Source organism: Sus scrofa, chromosome 3, assembly GCF_054392235.1.
Source record: "Sus scrofa isolate SSC_HxYL_T2T_F1_AM1 chromosome 3, Sscrofa_HxYL_maternal_Yorkshire_Landrace_v2.0, whole genome shotgun sequence".
NCBI lineage: Eukaryota > Metazoa > Chordata > Mammalia > Artiodactyla > Suidae > Sus > Sus scrofa.
This window is the reverse complement of record NC_139385.1, coordinates 90,421,124-90,446,302: the sequence shown is the minus strand read 5'-3', so window position 1 is coordinate 90,446,302 and position 25,179 is coordinate 90,421,124. Positions and strand designations below refer to the sequence as shown.

The 25,179-nt window shown below is 38.7% G+C and overlaps 1 protein-coding gene across 1 annotated transcript; it reads left to right on the top strand.

The window, feature by feature from the left end:
- Window positions 1-2,708: 2,708 nt before the first annotated feature.
- MDH1 (malate dehydrogenase 1) lies at window positions 2,709-23,945 on the top strand. The gene is made up of 9 exons (NM_213874.2): window positions 2,709-2,792; window positions 7,879-7,977; window positions 8,749-8,845; window positions 11,211-11,386; window positions 13,552-13,674; window positions 21,664-21,840; window positions 22,303-22,416; window positions 22,969-23,058; window positions 23,610-23,945. Exons 1-9 carry the CDS (start codon window positions 2,790-2,792, stop codon window positions 23,733-23,735), a joined length of 1,005 nt encoding a protein of 334 aa, NP_999039.1. The 5' UTR covers window positions 2,709-2,789; the 3' UTR covers window positions 23,736-23,945.
- Window positions 23,946-25,179: the final 1,234 nt, after the last annotated feature.

Below are 25,179 nucleotides of genomic sequence, written 5' to 3'. Positions count from 1 at the left end.
TCTGTGTTCCCTGCTAAACTGGAGGCTCTAAAAAGGCAGTAATTACATGTTATTAACTTAAGAATTCCCAAAGACTAACAGAATGCCATATCCTAAAACCCTTGCCCTGTGTTCTCCTGGCCACTTTATAACACCAGTCTTCATCTAATCAGCCCCTACTCTTCACTACTCTAGCATGTACAATCTCATAATCCCATCCACAGTCAACAGATCAGAACTGGAGAAATTCCAGGTCATATTACCTGTATCAAAGGGTGTGGTGTTTTACTTCTACAAACAATTTCTTAGTAGAAAATATTGTAAAATAGTGGAAACAATCCATGTTAGAAACTCAAGTGGAAATAACGAGAAAGTTAGACATAGGAGTCTGGAATTCAGGACTAGACAAAAACTTGGGAGTTTTCTGACATAGAAGTGGCATTGAAACCATGCAACTCATGAATTAGATCACTTTGGGATTAAGTGTAGACAGAAGAATAAAGGCACTTCAACTTTAAGAGTCAGAGGCAAAAAAAAAAAACTTGCAAAGAACACTGAGAAGGGGCAACCAGTGACATAGAGGAAAGTGTGTTGTCTGAGAGGCAAGCAAACAGTTATTCAAGGAGTAGAGTCACTCAGCTATGATAAATGCTATAGACAGATCAAGTTGGAAAGTAAGGTTATGCTTCTTTTACATAATGGTAAATCTTCCAAAATGGAAGAGAGAAAAACTGAAAGATATCAGCTGGCATTCAATTACCAATGAGAGAAAAATCAGAAGTTACACCAATGTTATTTACTAGAGATATTGTATTACACGTGTTATTCCAGACCATCAGATGTTCCTTTGCAGAGCCACATGAAGTAAGGTTTCAAAGAACACAACAATTTTCTTGAGCAGTATTAATTTTAAATGAAAACCTCGTTATTTTACCAGCTGAGACTCTGCCTGAAACAACCAGTGTCTCTCATTCAGCTGCCACACTTTCCTTAGAAATGCTGGTTTGGTATAATTTAAAGAGCATCCAGTTTCCAAAAAAGAACGGACAAAAGGGTCAGCATTCAGAGGACACAGAGAAAAAGTTATACTGTAAATTCCAGGAATGAAGGGGCTTCACTTCCCACGAAGCTGGAACTCAGTATTCTTCACTTAAAAAGAGCTGCATCATCCCACTCTTGGGCATATATCTGTACAAAACTTTCCTTAAAAAAGACACATGCACCCACATGTTCATCACAGCTCTATTCACAATAGCCAAGACATGGAAACAACACAAATGTCCATCAACAAACGATTGGATTAGGAAGATGTGGTATATATACACAATGGAATACTAGTCAGCCATAAAAAAGAACAAAATAATGCCATCTGCAGCAACATGGATGGAACTAGAGACTCTCATCCTGAGTGAAGTAAGTCAGAAAGAGAAAGACAAATACCACATATCACTTATATCTGGAATCTAATAAACGGCACAAATGAACCCTTGCACAGAAAAGAAAATCATTGACATGGAGAACAGGCTTGTGGTTGCCGAGGGGGAGGGAGTCGGGTGGTTGGGAAGCTTGGGGTTAATGGATACAAACTTATTGCCTTTGGAATGGATTAGCAATGAGATCCTGCTGTGTAGTAGCACTGGGAACATTGTCTAGTCACTTATGAAGGAGCATGATAATGTGCGAAAATAGAATGTGTATATGTGTAACTGGGTCACCATGCTGTACAGTAGAAAAAAAATTGTATTGTGGAAATAACTATTAAAAAATTATACAAAATTAAAAAAAGAGCTGCATCTTACAGCTGCAAATGGCGCGAATTTCATGGCACTACGCTGTTACACTAACACTCTAGGCCGAGAGAGGAACCGGCGAGCTCGCGCACACCAGCTCAGAAGATCAGGACCCAGGTTGAAAAAGGCAACGCACAACCGTACTCAGGACTCAAAAGTGAACGAACAGACCACTAGCTTCCAGGCCGGGAGTCACCTGCCTACGGAGTGTGGAGGACGCGTGGCTTTTGGCCGCCTCTTGGGGGCGTTCCCGCAAACTTCACACGTCACCGGACACTACAAGGCGAGGGTCTCCCGGCTAAAGAGAAGGGGCCCTGGAGGATGCGGTGCGCTCGTTCCGTCCTCTCAGTCTTGGAGCTGAGGCTGCACGGTTTTCCCAACTACTCGGTAGCTGCGGATAAGAGCGCGCGCTCTCCCACCTCGTCGCTTAGCAACCGAGAAGCCAGCCAGATTTCCCCAAGCGTCAATTTCTCCCGCCCCTACATAATGTCAAATTTTAAAAAGATTTTGCTTCCGGGTCGAGCTGGCTTTACGCAGCGGAAGGTCTCCTTACCTCCCACGTTTACCCTTTGGGGAGGATAAAGTCTCGGTAGCGCACCAGTAGCTGGGGGACTCTGTCTCTCCTCCCTCGGTTAACATGCGCTTCTCCTCCCGCCAATTGCCGGGCGCCATCCGGCAGGTCCTTTCCCCCAAGCCTAAATCATCCGCTCATCGCCTCCTCCAATCACAGAGGCTCGCCCTCGGGGACTACTTTGCAATCTGCGAAGAGCGCAGGCAAAAGGGAGTGAGAAGACCCTCTAGCCGCGGGAAGTGTAGTTCAACACTTGAAGGAACAACGTTGGAGATTGCGCCCGGATCCGGGCATCGTAAACTACAGTTCCCAGAGGGCTCCGCGGTGGGGAGCTGCGCCTTTACTTTCTAACACTACTCGCCCTTTCTGAGCCGGTTCCGCGATAGAGGTGACCCGACTGCCTGAAGCTCACGTTGCAGGTGCTGGAAGTGCGCGCGCAGTTACCAATCATGGTGAGTGTGGGCCCCTGTGTCCTGCCCACCTCCGGCCTTCGCGCCCGTTTGTCGTGTTTCTCTTGCTTGAACAATTACTGGGGGAAAGCTGTGTAAGGCATTGTCCCTCGCACCCTGTGGAAAGCTCCAACTTCTCTTCTGGGGATTGTCGCAGTGACCCAGTAATTGGAAAGGGGTTGATTTCCAGCTGGGGCTCTTAGAAAGACACTAGAGAATCGCTGTCCTAGGAGAGGCGCGATCTCAGTCCTGCTGCATTTTGGGGTACAAAATACGAAGCTGCGGATTTTCTCCAAACCACGAAATGGGGTTTGATAAGGATGATAAGGGTTGAAATGGGAGGGGGTGTTGTTACCTAACCTCTTTTTCTCCTCTTAAGCCCACAGCGTTTTTAAGGGCTTTTGTAGAAGGCCCTCACTGCAGAGGTAGAGCTCACCAGGTGCTTCGGCTTACAGTCTACGTTTTCGGGAGAAGTGTTTCCGCCATATCTAATTTCACGAAATGTTATTTAAAACCTGCTCCTTGATCTCCTTTTATAATGCCAGGACGCGTTGGAGTGAAGGCATCCCTAGCCAGATAAATAGTGCGGATGTTCTTTATTCATCTGTATGTTAGGAATTCTAGAACCACTACTTTTAAATGTTACACAATGTAACCATATTATCCTAAAGATTGGATACCAAGATCTCCATATCTAGTCTCTGTTGAAAGGGGGAAGGGGGGTTGGTGAGGGAACTCTGACGTAGGAATAATCTGCATGCTGTGCTGTTTGAAGGTGACATTTGACATCAAACAGAAATTGCTTCAGTACTAGAATTTATAGTTGAGACCATTTTTCCTCCATTATTTTCAAAATACAAAAATGAGCAGAGAATGTGGGGGAATATTTGAAGGAATTGGAGCATTTCCAGAACCTGAAAAGACGTGTTTTCAAGGCAAGAAATTACTCTCTCCACCTTTATAACGGAACCAGTGAGGACAGCTACTAGTTCTCAGTCATTGTTATACCTAGGTTTCCTTATTTTTGTCAAATAACATAATTAGTCATTCAAATGATGGTTTGCAGTGGTTTCTGACGTAATAATCTTAGCAAGAAAGCAGAGGTACTTGTTACCAGAGAACCTCAGAATTAATAATTTTAAAACTGGATGGGACCTTATAAAGATCATCTTGACACTGTTAAAATTGAGTTTATTGAAAGCCAAAGACAATGTGATTTGCTCAAGGTCACAATAGTTTGCCCCCAAGGAGCTCAGAGTCTCCATTTTACCTTACTGTATCATTCAGAAACATAGCAAGTCATTCTGAAAATTTATTTTTAGTTGTTGAGGTTCTGGATGAAGATATAAGCTCATACTGCAAATATAAACTGAACTGTGTATCGGCATTTATACTACTTGATGGTTTTCTTCCTTGCAACTCAGATTATAGGAATTCTAGAATTAGAAGAGAATTTGGAAAGTATTTCCTCTGATCTTAAAACAGCCTGGTCAGGTCAAAATGATTTTCCCAAGGTCGCAGAAAGATCCTGTGACCTGTGTTGTTTTCTTCCACAGTAGATCAAGCTAGGCCTCACCCCTGCAAGGTCACTTGAGCATCTGATAACTTCCAAGAGGAAGAATCCTCCTGTCAGTTTGCTGAAACTGTCAGCAAATTCTCACATGACTCAATCTCAGAAGGGTGTGTAAACAATCACTGAATTAGAGAGGAGCCATCTTTGAAAGCAATTCAAAGCAGTTTTTTTAAAAGGAGTGAATTCTTTGCATGTGTCCACAGGGAATGACAGCAAAATAAACTATATGAAGGAATCTGAATACCGTTTTCTTTTATATTACAGAAATGTGTGTGTGTGTGTATATATATATATATATATATAAATATATGTATACGCTTTATATGTATCACATATATAAATTAGAAAGCAGAAAGGAATATGTGGGTCTTTCTGTAGAATAACAAAAGGAACGCTTAAATTCAGGCCTTACAACTGAGACTTGCACATGTGCAAGACAGAGCCTACATCTGTAGGAAGGTCATTAGTGCCCTGCCAAGAGCAAAGACATTCCTTCTTTGGATTTTGGCAGACTGCCCAGATAGCTAAGCAAAGAATAGTAACCTACCTTCACACTATTAACATTGTGAAAAGTCAGTGGGAATCTCCCACCCTCCTGCTTTTCAACTGCAGTGTTGCAAAGGCAGAAAGAACCAAATACATGCACTTTCTTTCCTGTTTTATCAAACATTCAGACACTAGACTTCATGCTACTCTTAACAAGATGGAATTACCTATGAAAATAATTTGCTCAGTGATACAGAAATAGTAAACTGCTGAGTTGGAATTAGTGTGCACTAGTTGCCTACAATCCCTTCACTAGAGACCAGTACTTGGAACCCATTTTTTTTAGTAGGTAAAATTAATGTCAAAGATTGCACTCTTCTTTTCTAACCATCTTCCTGACTTTCTAGGGGCTTAATCTCTATAGATTACTTTCACCCTCATTTCTTATGCTAGCTTGCTTTCATTGAAGTAACATGTATTTATATTTTTCTTAATTGCCACTTTCATTCATTCAGCAAATACTTGTTGAACACCATATAGGAGTGCAAATTTGAGTCAAAGGCAGACTGTTCACATGGGGGTTCCACAGTCTAGTGGAGAGTAACAGACACAGGCTACAAGAGTCCTTAGAGGAAAAAAATCTATGGTGATGGAGACCTATAATTACAGTGCTTGCTACACACTGTTCTTATTGCTTTGTATGTTAACTCTCTCATTCCTTACAACTACTTTGTTAGGTAGGTGCTATTATCTGCATTTTTCTGTAGAAACAATACAGTAACTTGCCCAAGAACATAAGCTGATGAGTTATGAAATCGGGATTTGAACCAGTAAGTCTGGCTTAAGAGACCATCTCTTTACCGCACTCTGCTGCCTCTCCAGCCCCCTGTTTTGAAAAACTGGGTTATCCTCTCATTTCCTGCATATGGTTCAATAATGGATTCTCTAGCCTAAAAATAGTACAAGGTATATAATAGAAGACTGCTTCATTAGAACTACTGACATAAATAATTTTGCAAACCACAGCTGAAACTTGCTGTATCAACCTTCTCAATGAAAGTATATATGAATAAAACAATTCTTTAAAGCATGCTGAGTTGGCTTCCAAATAATTCTTTACATTTCTAAGTTTTTAAGAGTAATTTTACAAGATCTAGCTATTCCTTCAGCAAATATTTGAGCTCCAACTACATGCCAGATATTATTCTAGGTAGCTTGGCTACAACAGTAAATAAGTGCACGGCCTTGAAGAGCTTGCATTCTAAAGAGGGAAGAAGAATCATTAATTCCTCAATTTCCTTTTCCTCACCTATTTTTCAACGGAAGAGGAGAAAATGACAGAATTTAAAAGATGTAATGGCCATGTGATAGAAAATATCCATGTACAATACAGCTTATAGTGTACCTTATAAACCTAAATTCTATTTGGGAACATAAATATGTATTGTATTAAAATTGGATTATTTGGGGGAATTAATTGTATTTTGTATATTTAGAGATATGAAAGCATAGGGGGAAGTTGGTGAAGAGTATGGAGAAGAGACCCAGAAGATCAAGGAGAAATTATCCCTAGTTTTTTCCTTTTTTTCCCCACTCTCAACCATGGTCACCTCTCTGAGGAAGAAATGCAAACATAGTGTTCAGATTCATTTCTCTGCAAGTGTTCAGACACTTGTTTCCTGACATGTTTTCCTCTGAATTCTATGGGTACCAAAGTGTTAAGTGCTGCTGACCTCCAGAGTTAGGATTTGAATGTTAGAAGGACCTTTTCAGGTCATAGTCTTCTATCCTAGATTCATGACCCTTCTCACAGAGGGAATTATAAAGAAGTAGATGCTTCTGTCCCTAGTCACTTCAGCCACTGGTGTGGGTAACAACAGAGGTGACAGAGTGGAAGTACAATTACCAAGCATTGTCAGAAAAAGGAACAATTCCTTTGATTGAACTTTGCCATTTAGTTAAACTTACCCATTATGTTTCCAGACATTGCTCAGCTCCTTTTAATAGAATTTTTTTTTTCTCTTTTTTTGGCCACTTCGCAACATATGGAGTTCACAGGCCAGGGATCAGATCCAAGCTGAGTTGCGACCTATGCTACCACTGCACCAATGCCAGATCCTTTAATCCACTGTTCCTGGCTGGGTATTGAATCTGCATCCCAGCAGAGATGCTCCTGATCCTCCCGTGGCACAGCAGGAACGCTATTAACAATATTTTAAATTTCATAAAAATCTTTTAAATTATCCGCCCTAATTTAACTTTTTTTAAAATGACTCGGGGTCACCACTTTGAGTTATTTGGTCTATATGTGTACTTTGTTCAGGATCTGCTGAGATCTATCCAGTGACTTCCCTCAGTTCTCTGTATTTCTTCCCCTTCCTCTCCTCTAAATTAGTTTTTCCCTTGAAATCGAGTTGTCAACTGTTACTTCATGTTTGTGCTGTTATTTATTATGCTAAAATTACTATAATCCAGATATTATCATTTTTTCATTTTTCTTTCTCAAAGATACAGTCTTATTTTTCTTCCACCAGATAGATAAGCTGAATTATGTTTAGTAGTTTTATAAACATTTTCTAGCCCCTTCTAAATGGAAAAATCTATCCACTATTACTCTTGCTGGTGTGAAGGACTTTTTGAGCAGAAGAGAGTGGGGGGATTTACAGTAAGAGGATTTGTAAGGTTCTTGTGGCCATCATCATATAATGAACATCAAAATCATTATACCTATTTTAATGGTAAAATATCCTAAAAAAAGATGGATAAGCTTTTGCAAGTAAATCCAGGATGGCAGGGAGAGTTAAATAACACCAATAAATATGCAGCCAAAGGACCCATGTTCCAGAAGTTGCTTAGTTGCTTTGTGCATAGGACAAGTCTGGGATAAATTAGTCTTCTACTAAACCAGTCTTTAAAATTTTACATTAACTTTTAAAGTATGTGGTTCTCTTATTATAGAGGAAATGCTGAATATCTTTAGTGTAGAATAGCACTTTTTAATAGGGTGTTAATTGATCTCTTTCATTACAGTCTGAACCAATCCGAGTGCTTGTGACTGGAGCAGCTGGTCAGATTGCATATTCACTGCTGTACAGTATTGGAAATGGATCTGTCTTCGGTAAAGACCAGGTAGGGACAAGTGTCTATAAATCTTAAAAGTAAGAACATTAGTTGCAAAGAAATTTACTAGGAACGCAGTGCTACGGTGGAATCTGGTAGCTTATTTACATGCACGCCTCTGGGCCTTGAAAATGCTTTGCTAATTAGAACTATTCCACATACTGTTTAGTTGACTTGGTGCCACCAGCAGGAATCATAACGACTGTAACTGTTAGCTAGAGTCATGTGGGAGAGAAAGTTGCTGAATCAGCACTTTCTTGTTAAAAAATGGTCCTTAGACCCAAAAAGATGGACAGGCCAATTGGCTTCGAGTGTGAAGCAGGCACCCCCCTATTTTGGCAGGTCAATTAATGTACTCTAAAATCCTTTTCTGAAATATTGATTTATCCATTCCCTTCACTCATCGACATCGAGTTGCTCCTTCATGCCAGATACTAGGCTTAGCTTTCTATGAACTGAAATGAGATACACAGCCATCATCAAAAAGAGCAAGCTGAGGCATGTCACTTCAATTGATATTTCTTCCGTGTACTCCTTTAAAATTCAGTAATGGTGATTCCTTTTCCTGTATCTGTTAGCAAACCATTGCTGGTTTTATAGCATCGCTTTTTCTGAAAATGGCGTGATGTTAAGACACCTGACTTTCTAAAATGAATATGATTATTAATTAATGGGAATTATATACATGCCAATTGGCAAAAACTTTGCAAAAGGACTTTTTCTGTGACCAAATGACATAACCTACACTGACAGATGCTGTCCTTGCTATTTCTTTGGCAGCCTATCATCCTTGTGCTGTTGGATATCACCCCTATGATGGGTGTCCTGGATGGTGTCCTGATGGAGCTGCAGGACTGTGCCCTTCCCCTCCTGAAAGGTGAGTTGGGGAGTGGAGGAAAAAGGGGTTTAACTAGACTCTCAATTTGAAATTATTTCATAAAAGGTTTTTGTTTTTTGAACATAACTACTTTACAAAATGTATACCAAGAGTAAATAGAGGTAAAATTGAGAAATAATGAGCATAAGATAAAAGACTATACTTTTTCCCAACATGTTTATATATAATTTATTTTTCTAATTACATACAATATTGCTAAGGGTCATCCACCTGAAATTGTCTACATTGTGTTGTTATTTAAAGTCTAGTTAAATAGTAATAGTAGTGTCCTTTAATGGAGAGCTTTTTCAACTCTTAAATGATGTCTCCCAGAGCCATGTGCTGCCTAGAGGCTGGAAGTTGGTTGGTTCTCCATATATAGTCTCATCGCCTGTGCCAGTCATCAAGTTGAGATATAATGTAAATTGTTCAAATCATACACTACATAGTTTGATAAAGCCTACCAGAGTTCTGCTAAGAGCCTTTGAGAATCATTGAAAAATTAGCAAATGTAAGACAGGGGTCTTAAATCTGATTGAATGGTTCATTAAAATATTAGGTCAAGTTGTAAACTAATTTGAATATTTTTCTTTAGCTACACTTTGATTATGACCTTTTATTTTTTGGGGGGTAAAGATTAATTGTTAATACTCTCAAAGAAGTTTGCACACAAAATATATACATGCCCAAGAAGAACCATCCTCAGAATTCATATATCTGTTCAATAAACATTTACTGCAATAGGTACTCTACCATCTGAATCATTTGGTTGCATAGCTATGAAAGAGAGTGCATTACACTGTCCAACCTGTTTGGCTGGCTCCCTCTCCTCACCCACTGTTTCCAAATCAGCTTCCTCTGTTGCTTTTTCCCATTTTTATTCCTTTCTCTGCTGAGTTCCCTCTGTTCTCTCCAATGGGCCTAGGTTATAATCAGCTTGTCCTTGATCAGCTGTGAATATGATGGAAAGGGAAGGTTCAACAGATAAGGATGCGTGGTTGGGAAGAAGATGGGTATTTTTTTCCCTCCCACTGCTGCTCTTAAGTATACTTATTTGGGGACTTACAGCAGCCTGACTGACACAGGTCTCTGGCCTAAAAATTTATCAGTGACAACAGTGAATCCTGATTGTCTTAGTCCATTTGGGCTGCTATACCAAAAATACTGTAGACTGAGTGGCTTATAAACAAGAAAAATTATTTCTTATGGTTCTGGGGGCTAGGAAGTTGGAGATGAAACAGCCAATAGGTTGGGTGTCTGGTGATAGTCCAATTCCTGGTTCATAGCAGCCATCTTTTTCACTGTGTCCTCACATGGCAAAAGGGGTGAGGAAACTCTGGTCTAATCCCATTCATGAGGGCTCCCTGCCTCGTAACCTAATCACTTCCCAAGGGCCTCACTTCTATCACATTAGGAGTTAGGTTTCAACATACGAATTTTGTGGGGACACACTCCATCTAAAGCACTGGTCATGGACTTTTAAAATACGATCAGGAAAAGAGAGCCATGATCTATAGCTGATGTGTCCACAACTTAAGGCTTAGAGGTGACAACCTTCCCTGCAGTGAGAATCTGAGTGTAATTTATAGTTGACCCTTTGCATTCACAATTCCTCTGTATCCACAGGTTCAACCAACCTTGGATTGTACAGTACTGTAGTACTATTGGAAAAAAAACCCACATATAACTGGACCTGCACAGTTTAAACCTGTTTTGTTCAAGGGTCAATTGTATGTGCTTTAATCAAAAAACAAGTGGTATACGTTTATTAGACTGACACTGCAGCATTGTGGTTGAACTCTAGACCCATCTGGACTGGAATTACAGCCCCACTCCTTTTTGATAGGCTAATTAATCTCTTTAAGTTTCACTGTCTTTATCTACAAAATATTAAAATTACATTGACAAATCTCTTAGTGTTATTCCTGGCACAAAACTCCTCAATAACTTACTTTAATTTGTGATTGATAACTTAGAACTTGGTGGAATTGCATCTTAAAGGTTATTAGGTGAATTAGTTTCTCTTTAGTGTTATCTGTGGTAATTAGTGTAAATAAATAATATTGCCCTGAAAGTTATTGTATTATTCCTTGCATCATTCTAAGAGATAAAAGCTATAGAATTTTGAAATTGAGATAATTATTGAAATTGGAAAAGCAAAAATAAATGTATTGACATTTCTGCTGGTTGTTGAATTAGTTTATTGCCTTTCTTTTCTTAGACCTCTAATACTTTGATGAATGTAATTTATAAAAGTAAACATTTACTACAAAGTGAAAGAGTTAAAGGATAGATTCAATATGAAAAAGAAAACCTCAGACTTTGAGGTTTAATTAACTCTGCATATTTATTGTTATGTTCACAGATGTCATTGCAACAGATAAAGAAGAGATTGCCTTCAAAGACCTGGACGTTGCCATTCTCGTGGGTTCCATGCCAAGAAGGGATGGCATGGAGAGGAAAGATTTACTCAAAGCAAATGTGAAAATCTTCAAATGCCAGGGTGCTGCCTTGGACAAATATGCTAAGAAGTCAGTTAAGGTGACCAATACAGTATTTTAAAGTGTTTTTCATTATCAGCATTTGAAACTTCCTTCAACACTTAAGTGAAAATGAAATTATTTGCCTGTTTTTTGTTTTTTTTTTTCCAGTTCTGTGCATTGGTCAGTAAATATAGAGTTTTGCTTGATTAGCCCTCCCTTTCTGGGTTTTTTTCATATAGTGTAGAAGTCTATATTCATAGGGGCTCAAAAATATTTTATTACTATGACATGAAAATTTAATTTTAGTTTGTAAACCTATAGTGAAGGCACAGAATCTTCTGGTGCCTTTTAGCTGTATGAGACTATTTGTTCAGACACTTGGATTTGTATGTGTGATTGTAAAGGGAGATGGCTGTAAGCTGTGTGTGTTCTCAGTGACAGGAGATGGTTGGCTTTTGAATGCTCAGATTTTCTAAATTCAGAGGAATTTCAATATACTCACCTCTTGAGTTGAGTCTGCGTGACTTCCTATTCTGTCTCTTTGTGTTCACCCTGTTTATTCTGGTTTCAAAATTTGTCTTACTATTACTGTAAAGCTTCCTTTTATCAGAACTTAATTACCTCCAGTTACCTAGAACTTAATTGTCCCAGCAAAAGGGCTTGCTAGTTAGAGGTTTTACTGATTTTGATACACTTCTTCCTCCCAATCCTGAATTCAAAGAAAGGTAAAAGAAAATGTTATAAGATTTTTTTAAGTTGCCATTTATAATGTTCTATTACAATACTCCATAGCATTTTAAAAAATTATTTATTTATTTATTTATTGTCTTTTTGCCTTTTCTAGGGCCGCCCCTGTGGCATATGGAGGTTCCCAGGCTAGGGGTCTAACTGGAGCTGTAACCAGCCTACACCAGAGCCACAGCAACACGGGATCCGAGCCATATCTGCAACCTACACCAAAGCTCACGGCAACGCCGGATCCTCAACCCACTGAGCAAGGTCAGGGATCAAACCCGCAACCTCATGGTTCCTAGTTGGATTCATTAACCACTGAGCCACAACGGGAACTCCAATACTCCACGGTATTATATGAATTTTTAAATTCATGAATTATAGGGATTGCCTGAATTTTTGCTTTCTGTGGACTTTATTTCAAATAGTTACCTTTTATTTTCTGCAGTCATTAACAGAAAATAATAGAAATGAGTTGAGTAGATATCCCCAGGTCTCACAGTAAAAAATTACAAGGTTATTTGGAGGTATGGTGCTGCTTGCACAATAATTGCCTCTCAGCCCAAAGTGTCTTTGGGGGGGAAATACACACTGACACTGTAGAGTATTAGGAATATCAGAGTATCATATCTGCAGGTTGCTCTCAAATAAGCCAAGAAAAGTCTAAGGGCAGAGTGTATGTGTGTAGTTGGGTGCGTGTCTGCAAAAGTGAGAAGATGGGACAAATTGGAGAATATGGGTAAAGAAAATGTGGGAGTTAGTCTCTGTAATATGCTTACAGTTTTTCTGTAAGTTTGATATAATTTCACAGTAAGTTTTTTAATCACTGTTTTAAAGATTTTTTGAATTGGTTAAAAAGGTTCATGTATACTTTTTTTATGCTATATTGTAATTCATGGTATCCTATTTCTCTTCCCGCCCCACACACACACAAAAGAGCCTGAAATGCTTTCTCCTGAAGATTGATTCAACAGATGTGAAATGGTGTGACCTGGTATTTTGGTGGTCATCCCTTAATTCTTAGGAACAGGCAAGACTGACAAACACTTTTCTTTCATTGGGACAAATCATCGTCCTAAAGTAAACTTTGCAAGTAGAATTTTTTTCTTGGACTACTTTTATAAGAAGGAAGACTTTTATGATTGAATCTAATTCTGAGATAGAGCCTTGGGTTACTAAGTTACTGGTTTTTTGCGGCAAGTAGGTTAATGCTGTCTGTTTTGGCTCAAAATGAAATGACTTGTGTACACAGTGATGGTTTTAGCAATTGTTTTCAGTAGTCATACCAAATATTAACAGGGTTGGGGTGGGAGTTTATTAGAAGGGAGGATAGAAACCTGCTAGAAACCAGAACTGCAATGATGATTGTCCATCCTTAGCTCACACAGACTTGATACAGAGGCTACCTGTTAATAGTTCAGTCACATTCTAAGTTGGTTTAGTTCATCATTGTGGCGTCTGGAGCTCTGCCATGCCTCCTGTACATTCCAGGTTATCGTGGTGGGAAACCCAGCCAATACCAACTGCCTGACTGCCTCCAAGTCGGCTCCATCCATTCCCAAGGAGAACTTCAGCTGCTTGACTCGTTTGGATCACAACCGAGCTAAAGCACAGGTACGAAGATGCCTTCAAATCTTATCAATGTTCAACTTTAAACAGTTTTTCTCTCACTTATAAAGTAGCTGAGTCTTTGTGCTTTTTTTCTTATTTTGTTTTAGTGTGAAGCTATTCCAATTTGTTAAGACATCTTTAATCTCTCAGGCAGTTGAACTTCATACTTAATTTTCTAAGCTGTATTTCATTTCCTAACTTTAATTACACATGGTTGCTAATAATGTCTTCTCAGTACAGTGGTTAAAAATTATTCGTTATTATCGATAGTTCACACAGTGGTACATTAATTATTTTTGTCAGATATAAAGGAGATTATAAAAAAGACTTGATATTTGTGGTTTTATGTGGTTCTGCTTCCTTTTTCCCTACAGCTAAACAATGAAATTTGATATTTAAGTTCATTTTCATTTTTATATCCATCTAATATTCTACATGTTTCCATAAAATTTGCTATTTTTCACTACTTAGTAGCTAAATTTAAATTGTTAACCAGTTTCCTTTCCCTTGGAGCCTTAGATAAATAAGCCAAGGGGTCAGTGACCAAGGGATTAACAGTAGTTTTATTTTGTTTTGTTTTTTAATATGAGGCCATGCCACTTATCTGTGCTAGTTTTCTAGGCTTTCTCAGATCTAGACAACCCCGGTGCCCTCAGAAGTCAAAACAAAGTCCTTGTTCTTGGACATAACCTTCTTCCTTTTCCCTAGAGCTTTCCTGGCCATCCCTCGTCATCTATAGATCATCTGCTAGATATATCTATGAATTTCTTTTTCTTCTAGAGCCGAGAACTTTGTTTAGTTTCAAGAAAACAATTTTTACCAAAAGATGGTGTGAAGTCTAAGTTCAAAAACTGTTACCATTACCAGACTCAACAGGTCCATTGCTTGTGGTGGGTAGCCAATGAACATGCCATGCACTTTCCATATTAGCAGAAAAGTTTATTCCTTGTGACAGGAGATCAGGAGATTAAAGCACTATCCAGATCACAAGATCAGGGACATTTTGAGCTAAGGGTGCATGCATATTCATGAAAGGGTGGCTGATTTCCCATGTAAAGGTGGTGTTCTGGATGCACTTGCCCAGTGCAAGCTCAAGCACACATGCTCTGTATGTTCAAAAATTGCAGAAATCTCAAGCCCTAGGCTGCAGATTTTAGCATTGAAATGAAGCAAAGGTCACTCTAGGTTGACAAAATCCAAGCCCCTAGAGAAGTCATGAGGGTCAGCAAAAGTCAACATTATCATTCCTTAGGCTCCTGTTAATCTGGTGCTTGCTTGTGTGCTTGAGGGATTTCGGATCCTGCAAAACAGCTCAAGAATGTGCTTTGGTTGAAACAGGACAGAAGGGGGAGTCTTTATAATCAATTTGTTATCTTTGCTATATTTACTTCTCTTGCCTAAGAACAGTGTTTGTTCCTGCATTCTTTGTTCTTTTTAAAATCATTAATTACTGAGACCTATTCTTTGTTTCCACGTGAAGACCTAGGAGGCCATTGTACACCTTTCTCCTAGTCTTCTTAGAACACAAAAGGGTTCTGAAATTCACACTCTGATTCTCAAGCTTGTCCAGTGCATGGTACAGTTTCTCTTACTACCCAGTATTCTACTTCTGCAAGACAAAACATACTCCAGTTTAACCCCATACCTTCCTTATTACTGTTTGGCTAACAAAACCACTGCTTTCAACCAAGAATAGATCATCTTTCAGCTCTCATGGGCCAGTGAAGGAGAAAAGTATTTACATTTAAATTTCTACACTAAGTTGAATGCTTTACATCTAATTTGTCATTCACTTCTCAGAGTAACCATATGAGATATCTGTTCTCTCTCTCATACAGATAAGAAACCTAAAGCCCAGAAAGGTTGGGAAATCTGCTTAAAGTCACACAGTTAGTAAATGATGGAATCCAGCTGGATTTGCCTGATTCCAGACCCTTGTGTTCTTATATAATGGGATCAAGTGACCCAAATCCATTTCTCTAGCTCTGTGACCCTGAGAAAGAGTTTTCAAGCTATAAAGTGCGATGATAATTGTATCTACCATAGACAGTAGATAATGTGAATTAAATGAGTTAAGATCTATGTTAAGACCTTATCCTGATGCCTGTCACGTAGTAAAACTCAGTAAAGATTGACTCCTACCATTATTACTGATGATGATGATTAAGAGGGATATAACCAAGAGTTAAGAACAGTCACACCCCAGAAATCTCCCTGAATATTCCAGTTAGTCAAGAAAGTCTTTGAATAACGAGCTTGAATTGGCAGTATTTCCTGAGAGACTTCGGGCTGTAGACTGGGTCTTTTTCCTTATTATTTAGCCAGCATCTGATGGCTGGGAAAGAATGGGAGTTTGTCTGAATGACTGGAGGCAGGAGATTAGGGTACTGTAGAACAGTTATGAAGGGAAAGATGATACTATAGTGTCGTATTTGTAGACTGTGGAGTGCCAGATGGTGACTCACTATGTCGCAACAGGGAAAAAGAGGTAAATGACAACACTGACAAACTTCCATCTTTGCTGTTTGACCTGAGGCCTTGGTGGAGGCAGGCATTGGAAAATTCAGCTTCCACAAGTACAGCTAAATGACACTTTGTCCCAGTGCCTGAAGCAGTTTTCTTTGCGGGGTGAAGGGTGAGTGAGGAAAGAAGGAGCCATCTCGTCAGACTTTGACTTTGGCACATGTTCCAGCATTTTGGTCTAGCACAGTGAGAGCTGTTAGGAAGTTTTTGAAGAAGCAGTTTCTTCCACCTATAGAAATTATTAATCCAGTGAGAAAAGTAACAAACACAAAGATTAATTTTTCTTACATGAATGAGTACTAGCCTTACATAATTTGTTTTGGAATTCAGAGGACCTAGCTACATAGTGACTGCAGAATTAAACACCCGAGGAATTTTGTGTTTTTGCAAACCAGAGTTATATGTGTGTTTGGTGTCAAGGTGTTTGGCAATGAAACCACTTCGGTGGTATCAGGGAGAAGAAAATAACTGGTAATGGAGAATGAATCAAAAACTATTTAACAGGAGTTCCCTTGTGATGCAGCAGGTTAAGGACCTGGCGTTGTCACTGTAGCAGCTCAGGTCGTTGCTATGGCATGGGTTTGATCCCTGGGCTGAGAACTTCCACTTATTGCAGGCATGGCCAAAAAACCAAAAAACAAACCAAAAAAAAAAAAAAAAAACCAAAAAAACCCGCTTAATAGATCTGTATAATAAGAGGAAGGTAGCTGAAGGAACAAAAAACTGCTATTCTGGGTACGTGGTAATTTAGACTACCTCTCACATATTCAGAAACTACATCTGCAGGGTGCAAAGTACTGGCCTTTGCTATCTAGACAGAAGTGGATTAGCTCAAGAGAAAGTACAAGAGGAGGTGGGCCACACACAGGATAGCAGAAGTCAGGGGAGCCTCCTTTAGGGAGGAGAGGCCTCCAGGCAGTTTGTCTTCACTCTGCTTTGAAGCAGTTGGAGCTGACGTTCAGCAGAGCTGCAGGTTCTAAGTACTTGATAATACACATCTTAGGTCACTTGTTCCTGTACAAATTTTCTTTTTTCTCAATGATGCCGGCTAAATATAAGTAAGGGCAGTTTTGGTCCTAATGTTTATTAAACAATATCTATTAACTGCAAAGCTCTTGATGTGATTCACTTAACAATGTAGGCCTGGGTAGAGTCAATTTTAAAGGATAGGAGAAACTCTAAGGGCCCAAGATGGCATCAGTTACCTCACAGCCATAATTTTAACTCTTCTTTAAGGACTTTTGTTTCCAGTTTGGGGCTGTCAGTATCTTTTTTTTAAATTTCTTTAAAATATCAGAGTGTATTCCTTTTTTTATATGGTCAACACACAAACAGAGCTTTGATGCAGGGCTGCTTTTATTTATGTGTGTAAAAGCAGTGGATTGTGGCACAATTATTTTTTTATCTCATTCTTATTGTAAAATAAAGGAAAAATCACTCACAATGTCACACTAACAGATCAGCCCTAAAAGATTTTTTTTTTCCAAAACCTTCCCTTCTGGATCATTATAAATTCTGTATTTAATTAGGAACAAATCATAGGCATACATCAGAAATATTGAGGGTTCTGTTCCAGACCACCGCAATAAAGCAAATGTCAAAATACAGTGAGTTACTGAATTTTTTGGGTTTCCCAGTGCATATAAAATTTGTGCTTGCACTATGCTGTAGTTTGTTAAGTATGCAATAGCATTATGCCTAAACTATATATACATATATTAATTTTAAAAGGCTAAAAAATGCTAATCATCATCTGAGACTTAAGTAATCATAATCTTTTTGATGATGTGGAGGTGGAGTTCTTGCATCCGTGTTGATGGCTGCTAACTGATCCAGGGTGGTGGTTGCCAAAGGCTGGGGTAGCTGTGGCAATTTCTTAAAATAAGACAGCAGTGAAGTTTGCCCTAACAGTTGACACTTCCTTTCACAAATGATTTCTTTGTTTGATAGAGTTGTTTGATAGCATTTTACTCACAGTTGAACTGATTTCAAAAACGGAGTCCAGTCTCTCAAATCCTGCCACTGCTTTATCAACTAAGTTTATTAATATTTTAAATCCTTTGTTGTCATTTTAACAGTCTTCAAGATATCTTCTCTGAGAGTAGATTCCATCTCAAGAAACTGCTTTCTTTGCTCAACACAAGAAGCAATTCCTCATGCATTAGAGTTTTATCATGAGACTGCAGCAATTTAGTTCCATGTTTAGGCTCCACTCCAATTCTGGTTCTCTTGCTGTTTCTGCTACATCTACAATTACTTTTCCAGTGAAGTCTTGAACCCCTTAAAGTCATCTATGAGGGTTGAAACTAACCTATCCTAAACTTCTGTTAATGATATTTTGACCTCTTCCCACTCCACAAATGTCAATGGCATCTCAAATGGTGAATCCTTTCAAGAAGGTTTTCATTTGATTTTGCCCAGATCCATTAGAGGAATCACTATGAAAGCTACAGCTTTATGAAATGTATTTCTTTTTTTCTTTTCTTTCTTTTTTTTTTTTTAAGTCTGCCCCTGCAGCATATGGAAGTTGCCCAGCTAGGGATCAAATCAGAGCTTCAACTGCCCACCTATGCCTCACCACAGCAACGCCAGATCCATGTTGCATCTGTAACCAACGCGACAGCTCACAGCAATGCCATATCCTTAATTCACTGAGCAAGGCCAGGGATGGAAACACATCCTTGCAGATAATAATTGGGTTCTTAATCTGCAGAGCCACAAGAGGAACTCCATGAAATGTATTTCTTAAATCATAAGGCTTGAAAATCAAAATGAGGAGTTTCCGTTGTGGCTCAGTGGAAACGAACCCAACCAGTATCCATGAGGCTGTGGCAATCACTGGCCTTGCTCAGTGGGGTTAAGTATCCAGCATTGCCATGAGCTGTGGTGTAGGTCATGGATGTGGCTCAGATCTGGCGTTGGTGTGGCTGTGGTGAAGGCCAACAGCTGCAACTCTAATTTGACCCCCAGCCTGGGAACTTCCCATATGCTTCATGTGCTTCCCTAAAAAGCAATAAATAAATAAATAAATAAGCTAGCTGGCACGTTTATCTATTAGTCACATTATCCCTCAGAGCTCTTGGGTGATCCGATGCATTGTCGATTAGCGGTAATATTTTGAAAGGAATCTGTTTCTGAGCAGTATATCTCAATAATGGGCTCCAGTTATTCAGTAAGCCATGTTGTCAGCTGATGTACTGTCATCCAGCCTTGGTTGGTCCACTGATGGAACCCAGGGGGAATAAATTTAGCAGAATTCTTAAGGGCTCCAGGATTTTTAGAATGGTAAGTGAGCACTGACTTCAGCTAAAAGTCACCAGCTGCATTAGCCCCTAACAAGAGAGTCAGCCTGTCTTTTGAAGTTTTGAAACCAGGCATTTACTTCACCTCCAGCTATGAAAGTCCTAGACGGCATCTTCTCCTAATAGAAGGCTGTTCATCTACACTGAATAACTGTTTAGTGTAGCCACTGTGATTAACTGTCTTAGCTAGATCTTCTGGATAATTCGCTGCAGCTTCTGTGTCAGCACTTCCTGCTTCACCTTGTACTTCTATGTTGTAGAGACAATGTCTTTGCTTAAACCTCATGAACCAGCCTCTGCTAGCTTCAAACTTTTCTTTTATAGCTTTCTCACCTCTCTTAGCTTTCAGAGAATTGAAGAGAGTTAGAGTCTTGCTCTGGATTAGGCTTTGACTTAAGAGGAATGTTGTGGCAAGTGTGATCCTCTATCTATACCTCTAAAACTTTCTGCTCAGCAGTAAGGCTATTTCACTTTATTATCATGTGTCTTCACTGGAGTAGCACTTTTAATTTCTCGTAAGAACTTTTCCTTTGCATTCACAACTTGGCTGTTTGGCCTAGCTTTCACCTTATCTTACTTTTGTTTATTTATTTATTTATTTTGGCTTTTTAGGGCCCCACCTGCAACATATGGAAGTTTCCAGGTTAGGGGTCTAATTGGAGCTGTAGCTGCTGGCCTACTCCACAACCACAGCAATGTGCGATCCGAGCTGCATCTGTGACCTACATGACAGCTCACAGCAACGCCGGATCCTTTAACCCACTAAGTGAGGCCAGGGATCGATCCCACATCCTCGTGGATACTAGTTAGGCTTATTACCCCTGAGCCACAGTGGGAACTTACTTATCTTGCTTTCAACACATCTTCCTCACTAAACTTAATTACTTCTAGCTTTTGATTTAAAATGACGGACATGCATCTCTTCCGTTCACTTGAAGAATTAAAGGCAACTGCAGGGTTTTTAATTAGCGTAAATTCAATATTGCTGTGTCTCAGGGAATAGGAAGGCTCAAAGGAGAGAGAAAAAGGAATAGCTGGTTGGTAAAGCAACTAGAAAACACGTAATATTTATTGATAAGTTCACCATTATGTGTGGACACAGTTCATGGCACCCCAAAACAGTTACAGTAGTAATATAAAGAGTCGCAGACCACTAAAAATAATGAAAAAGTTTGAAATATTGTGGGAATTACCAAATGCAACACAGACATATGAAATGAGAAAATGCTGTTGGGAAAATTGGTGGGAATAGACTTCCTCAGTGCAGGGTTGCCACAAACCTTCCATTTGCAAAAATGCATTATCTGCGAAGTTCAGTAAAGCATAGCACAAAAAGAGGAGTTGTGCCTATATACATACAACTAACCATGTTTTCTTTTCTGCCCATTACCTTATCAAACGAATACTAAAATAAGCCGATTTCATTTTATTTATATTTTCAAAACATAAACTTTCTAGCTCTTTCTGTGACTACTGTACTACATAACATAATTGATGTTCATGTGACTACCAGCCATACAGGATCCTAAAGTGCTTTCTGAACCTACCACTAGAGGTTGTTACTTCTGTTATAATTTTAGTATCATATGCATGTTATATTTGAATCTTCAGTTTTCTAATTTTTAAAATGAGAACAGCCATTCTTTGGTATCTGAGTCCTTTACAACTCAAAAATTTCATATTTAGTATAATTTGAAAATTATTTATTTTTATATACAGATAGATTAAAAGCCTCACCTAAATAAGGAGAAATTATCTAAATATCTGATTGCTCAGAAATGCTGAGGAGACATCTCCAAATATCAACAATAAAGCAAAGTCACATTGACATATTCAAGCAATATTAACCTCTTTCTTGGGGTTTTATATTTGATAAACCCAATGTACAAAGAAGTTATTACAAACTGTAAGGTGCTCTCTACTCTTAAATGTTATTTCCTGTAGTGTTTCAGGCTCAGATTTTGTTTACACTATTAAACCATTTGGGGAAGTGAAGCAAAAAATTTTGTGGGGTTTTGTTTTTGTTTGTTTTTTACAAATCAGTATAACTCTTTGTGTTCTCTTAATGTTTCAGAGGCTTTTTATCTTAAGGCAATTTGTCAAACAGGTCACAATTTGAAGTTAAAAAAATTTATCTTTGGAATATACTTGTTTTCTCTTGAACTAGATTGCTCTCAAACTTGGTGTGACTTCTGATGATGTCAAGAATGTCATCATCTGGGGAAACCATTCCTCAACTCAGTATCCAGATGTCAACCATGCCAAGGTGAAACTGCAGGCAAAGGAAGTTGGTGTTTATGAAGCTGTGAAGGATGACAGCTGGCTCAAGGGAGAGTTCATCACGGTGAGAAAAATCCAGGAGCGCTCTTCACAGCCAAACATCAAGAACTCTTAAGAGACACACACCACCTTACTGACCTGGGTGTCTCTCTAAGGGTGGTGGGAGGAAACTCAAGGACAGCATCCTTTGATGAGTGCATATTTCTTTTGGGGATCATACTAAGCCAGTCATAATTCAGTCTGATCTGTTGTGTAGCCATCAAGATTGATTGTTAAAGTGAGAAAAAACTAAATCACCTCCAGTCATTCAGCTGTCTTACAGAGATCCATTTCTTTGTATGAAGTGTGGTAAACTTTCTTTGAGGATTTGCAGTTTTCCTTTTCAGGAGGACTGGCGTTTACAACTGAAATAGATTAAAAAGGCTGACATAGGGTAGTTGCCTGACCTCGGAGGGGACACATTAAGCTGTGGTTTGCAGTCTTTCACCCCAGGAGTAATACTTCTCTCTCTGCCTGCCCCACCCAGACTGTGCAGCAGCGCGGTGCTGCTGTCATCAAGGCTCGAAAACTGTCCAGTGCAATGTCTGCGGCAAAAGCCATTTGTGACCATGTCAGAGACATCTGGTTTGGAACCCCAGAGGTGAGGACGCAGTGATTTGCACAGGCCACTCTATTTTTGTTTTCTGATTCCATAATGTAAAAAACAGAAACAAACATAGCCTTGCAGTCAGGCAGGTTAGGTTCATATCCCAGCTCAGTTGCTGGCTGGCCGAGTAACCTTGGAAAAGTTGCTTAACCTTTCTGAGCTGTTTCATCATCTTTTACATGGCATTTACTTCACAGGGTTTTGAGGGTAATGAGATGTTTTGTGGAAATCACCCAGTACACACAGTTGAGGGGACATTTTTCTTAAAGCCTCTATTGGGCCATAGCTCCTCTGTTTATAAGATGAGGGTTATATTTCTCTGGCCTGCTTCACACATAGATCAGAAGAGTAGAATGAGATAATAACCATGAAAGTTGCCCTGTGTGTAAGTGCCTGGTGATGGTTCCTTATTACAGCAATGAAGTTATTATGCACATATTAAGAACCTGTCATCTGGTTTACTTTTGTTAGTTCATCTGTCAGTTGGTTATGTAAACTAATCCCTTAGCCATGAGAATGTAAAACATTGCTTGTAATTATTTTTAGGGAGAGTTTGTGTCCATGGGCATTATCTCTGATGGCAACTCCTATGGTGTTCCTGATGATCTGCTCTACTCATTCCCTGTTACAATCAAGGTGAGGTATTTGAGGTTATTTTCCTCCGTCCCTGTGGGGAAAGTAATTGTGTATTTTTATGAATAATGGTATGATTTAGTCTAGAAGGTTGTTCCTTTATTAGATATTTTCCTCAGTTTTAAAATCATGTGAATCATAACTTCAGGTCACTAAAATATTGAAATTAATCTGGAAAGCAACTTTCAACTCTTCTGACTAGATATATGTTGTTATTATGACTCTAATACTGGACACCAACAAGTATTCGCTTACTTTGAAATGAAGCAGTGGTTCTCATGGTTGCTCTGTATTGTATCTTTACTGAAGTCAGTAGTTTTTTATGTTTGCTAAGTAAAGCCTCATTTAAAGATTTTTTTCTAGATTCAATGAATTTCAAATTCAAATGTTGAGTTTTTATTGGAAATATCTGTTAAGATCTGGATTTTGATTTGCATCTTTAGAATCAGATTTTAAAACATACTTCTGGATTAAGTTCAAACTAAGTTGTTGCTTGCTGGAATATCAATTCTAGTTTAATTATAAATCTCTCATCTGTAATTATTTTCAAACAGGATAAGACCTGGAAAATTGTTGAAGGTCTCCCTATTAATGATTTCTCTCGTGAGAAGATGGACCTCACTGCAAAGGAACTAGCAGAAGAAAAAGAAACTGCATTTGAATTTCTTTCCTCTGCCTGATTAAACAATCATTTCAATGTTACTAAATGCCCCAAAGCTGAAAAATCTAAATGTCCTTTTTGACCCTAGTACCAAATAATAATAATGCTATCCTTAAATTACTAGTGAAAAATAACACACTTTAAAGATTGTGTGCTTCTTGGTACAAATTTGTGACAGTTTATCATCATGCTGTTAGTGCCACATTCTAAAATAAATATATATCCAAATGAAGATGACTCAGACTTTAATTTCTAGATAATATTTTATATCTATGCCAACAAACTTGTATGTTTCCGAGTTTGCCTAAGGTTATGATTTTAAAAAAAGAGAGGCAGTAAGGATAGAAAATGTTACAAGGTAAAGCATAATTCTCTCATATTTAAAGAGAACAAGAAAATCCACCTTGTGATAATGAATCAATCTAGTCTAGAATATATTTCTAAACAATTACTTACACTAGGCAATTAAACACTTATATTTTTTAACTCTTAATTTATTCTTTGTGGATAATTTGATTTTAATATTCACTATTAAATAGGCTGCAGATTATATTCTGATAATAGTTTAATGCCAATGAATAAACTTAAAACATTCATTTTCATGACAAAAAAGTATTAAGTCTTCCCTTGAGATAGATATTCCTCTATAACAGACAAGTAATCACATTTCATAACTGGTAAATGCTACAGAAGTTAATGCTAGTAGGAATCTCTCTTTTTTTTTTTTTTTTGTCTTTTTGCCTTTTCGCTTTTTCTAGGGCTGCTACCGTGGCATATGGAAGTTCTCAGACTAGGGGTCTAATTGGAACTGTAGCTGCCAGCCTACGCCACCAGAGCCACAGCAATGCCAGATCCAAGCCGTGTCTGTGACCTACACTACAGCTCATGGCAATCCCGGCTCCTTAACCCACTGAGCAAGGCCAGGGATCGAACCCACAACCTCATGGTTCCTAGTCAGATTCCTTAACCACTGGGCCACCATGGGAACTCCAGGAATATCTCAATCTAAGCTTATTACTAGAAGTATACTGTTGTTCAAAACAACTAGCATTTTTTCACAAAATCCATAAGGGCGGAAGACATCTTTTCATTCTTGTAAAGTTCCCTGGCCTGGGAACTTACAAATGCCATATGTGTGGCCATTAAAAAAAAAAAAAAAAATCTGACCATAAGGGAGACTAAAGCTAAGAAGGAAGGAAGAACACCCTCTGGCTGCTCCATGTCAGCATTAGTTTCTCTGGACTGTATATAGAAGCCAGAAGAGCAACACAAATGAGTTAAATATATCTCTAGAGCAATTAAGTGGAAGCACAAAGATAAGTTCCATGTGGAATTAAAAAGGTTAAGAATGTGTGTGAGAATATAAGACCTAAACACAACTAGAAGATACGATATAAACAAAATTAAATCTACTCAATGTGTTTACCTCTATTTTATCATCCATTTTTATATACTGGCCTATT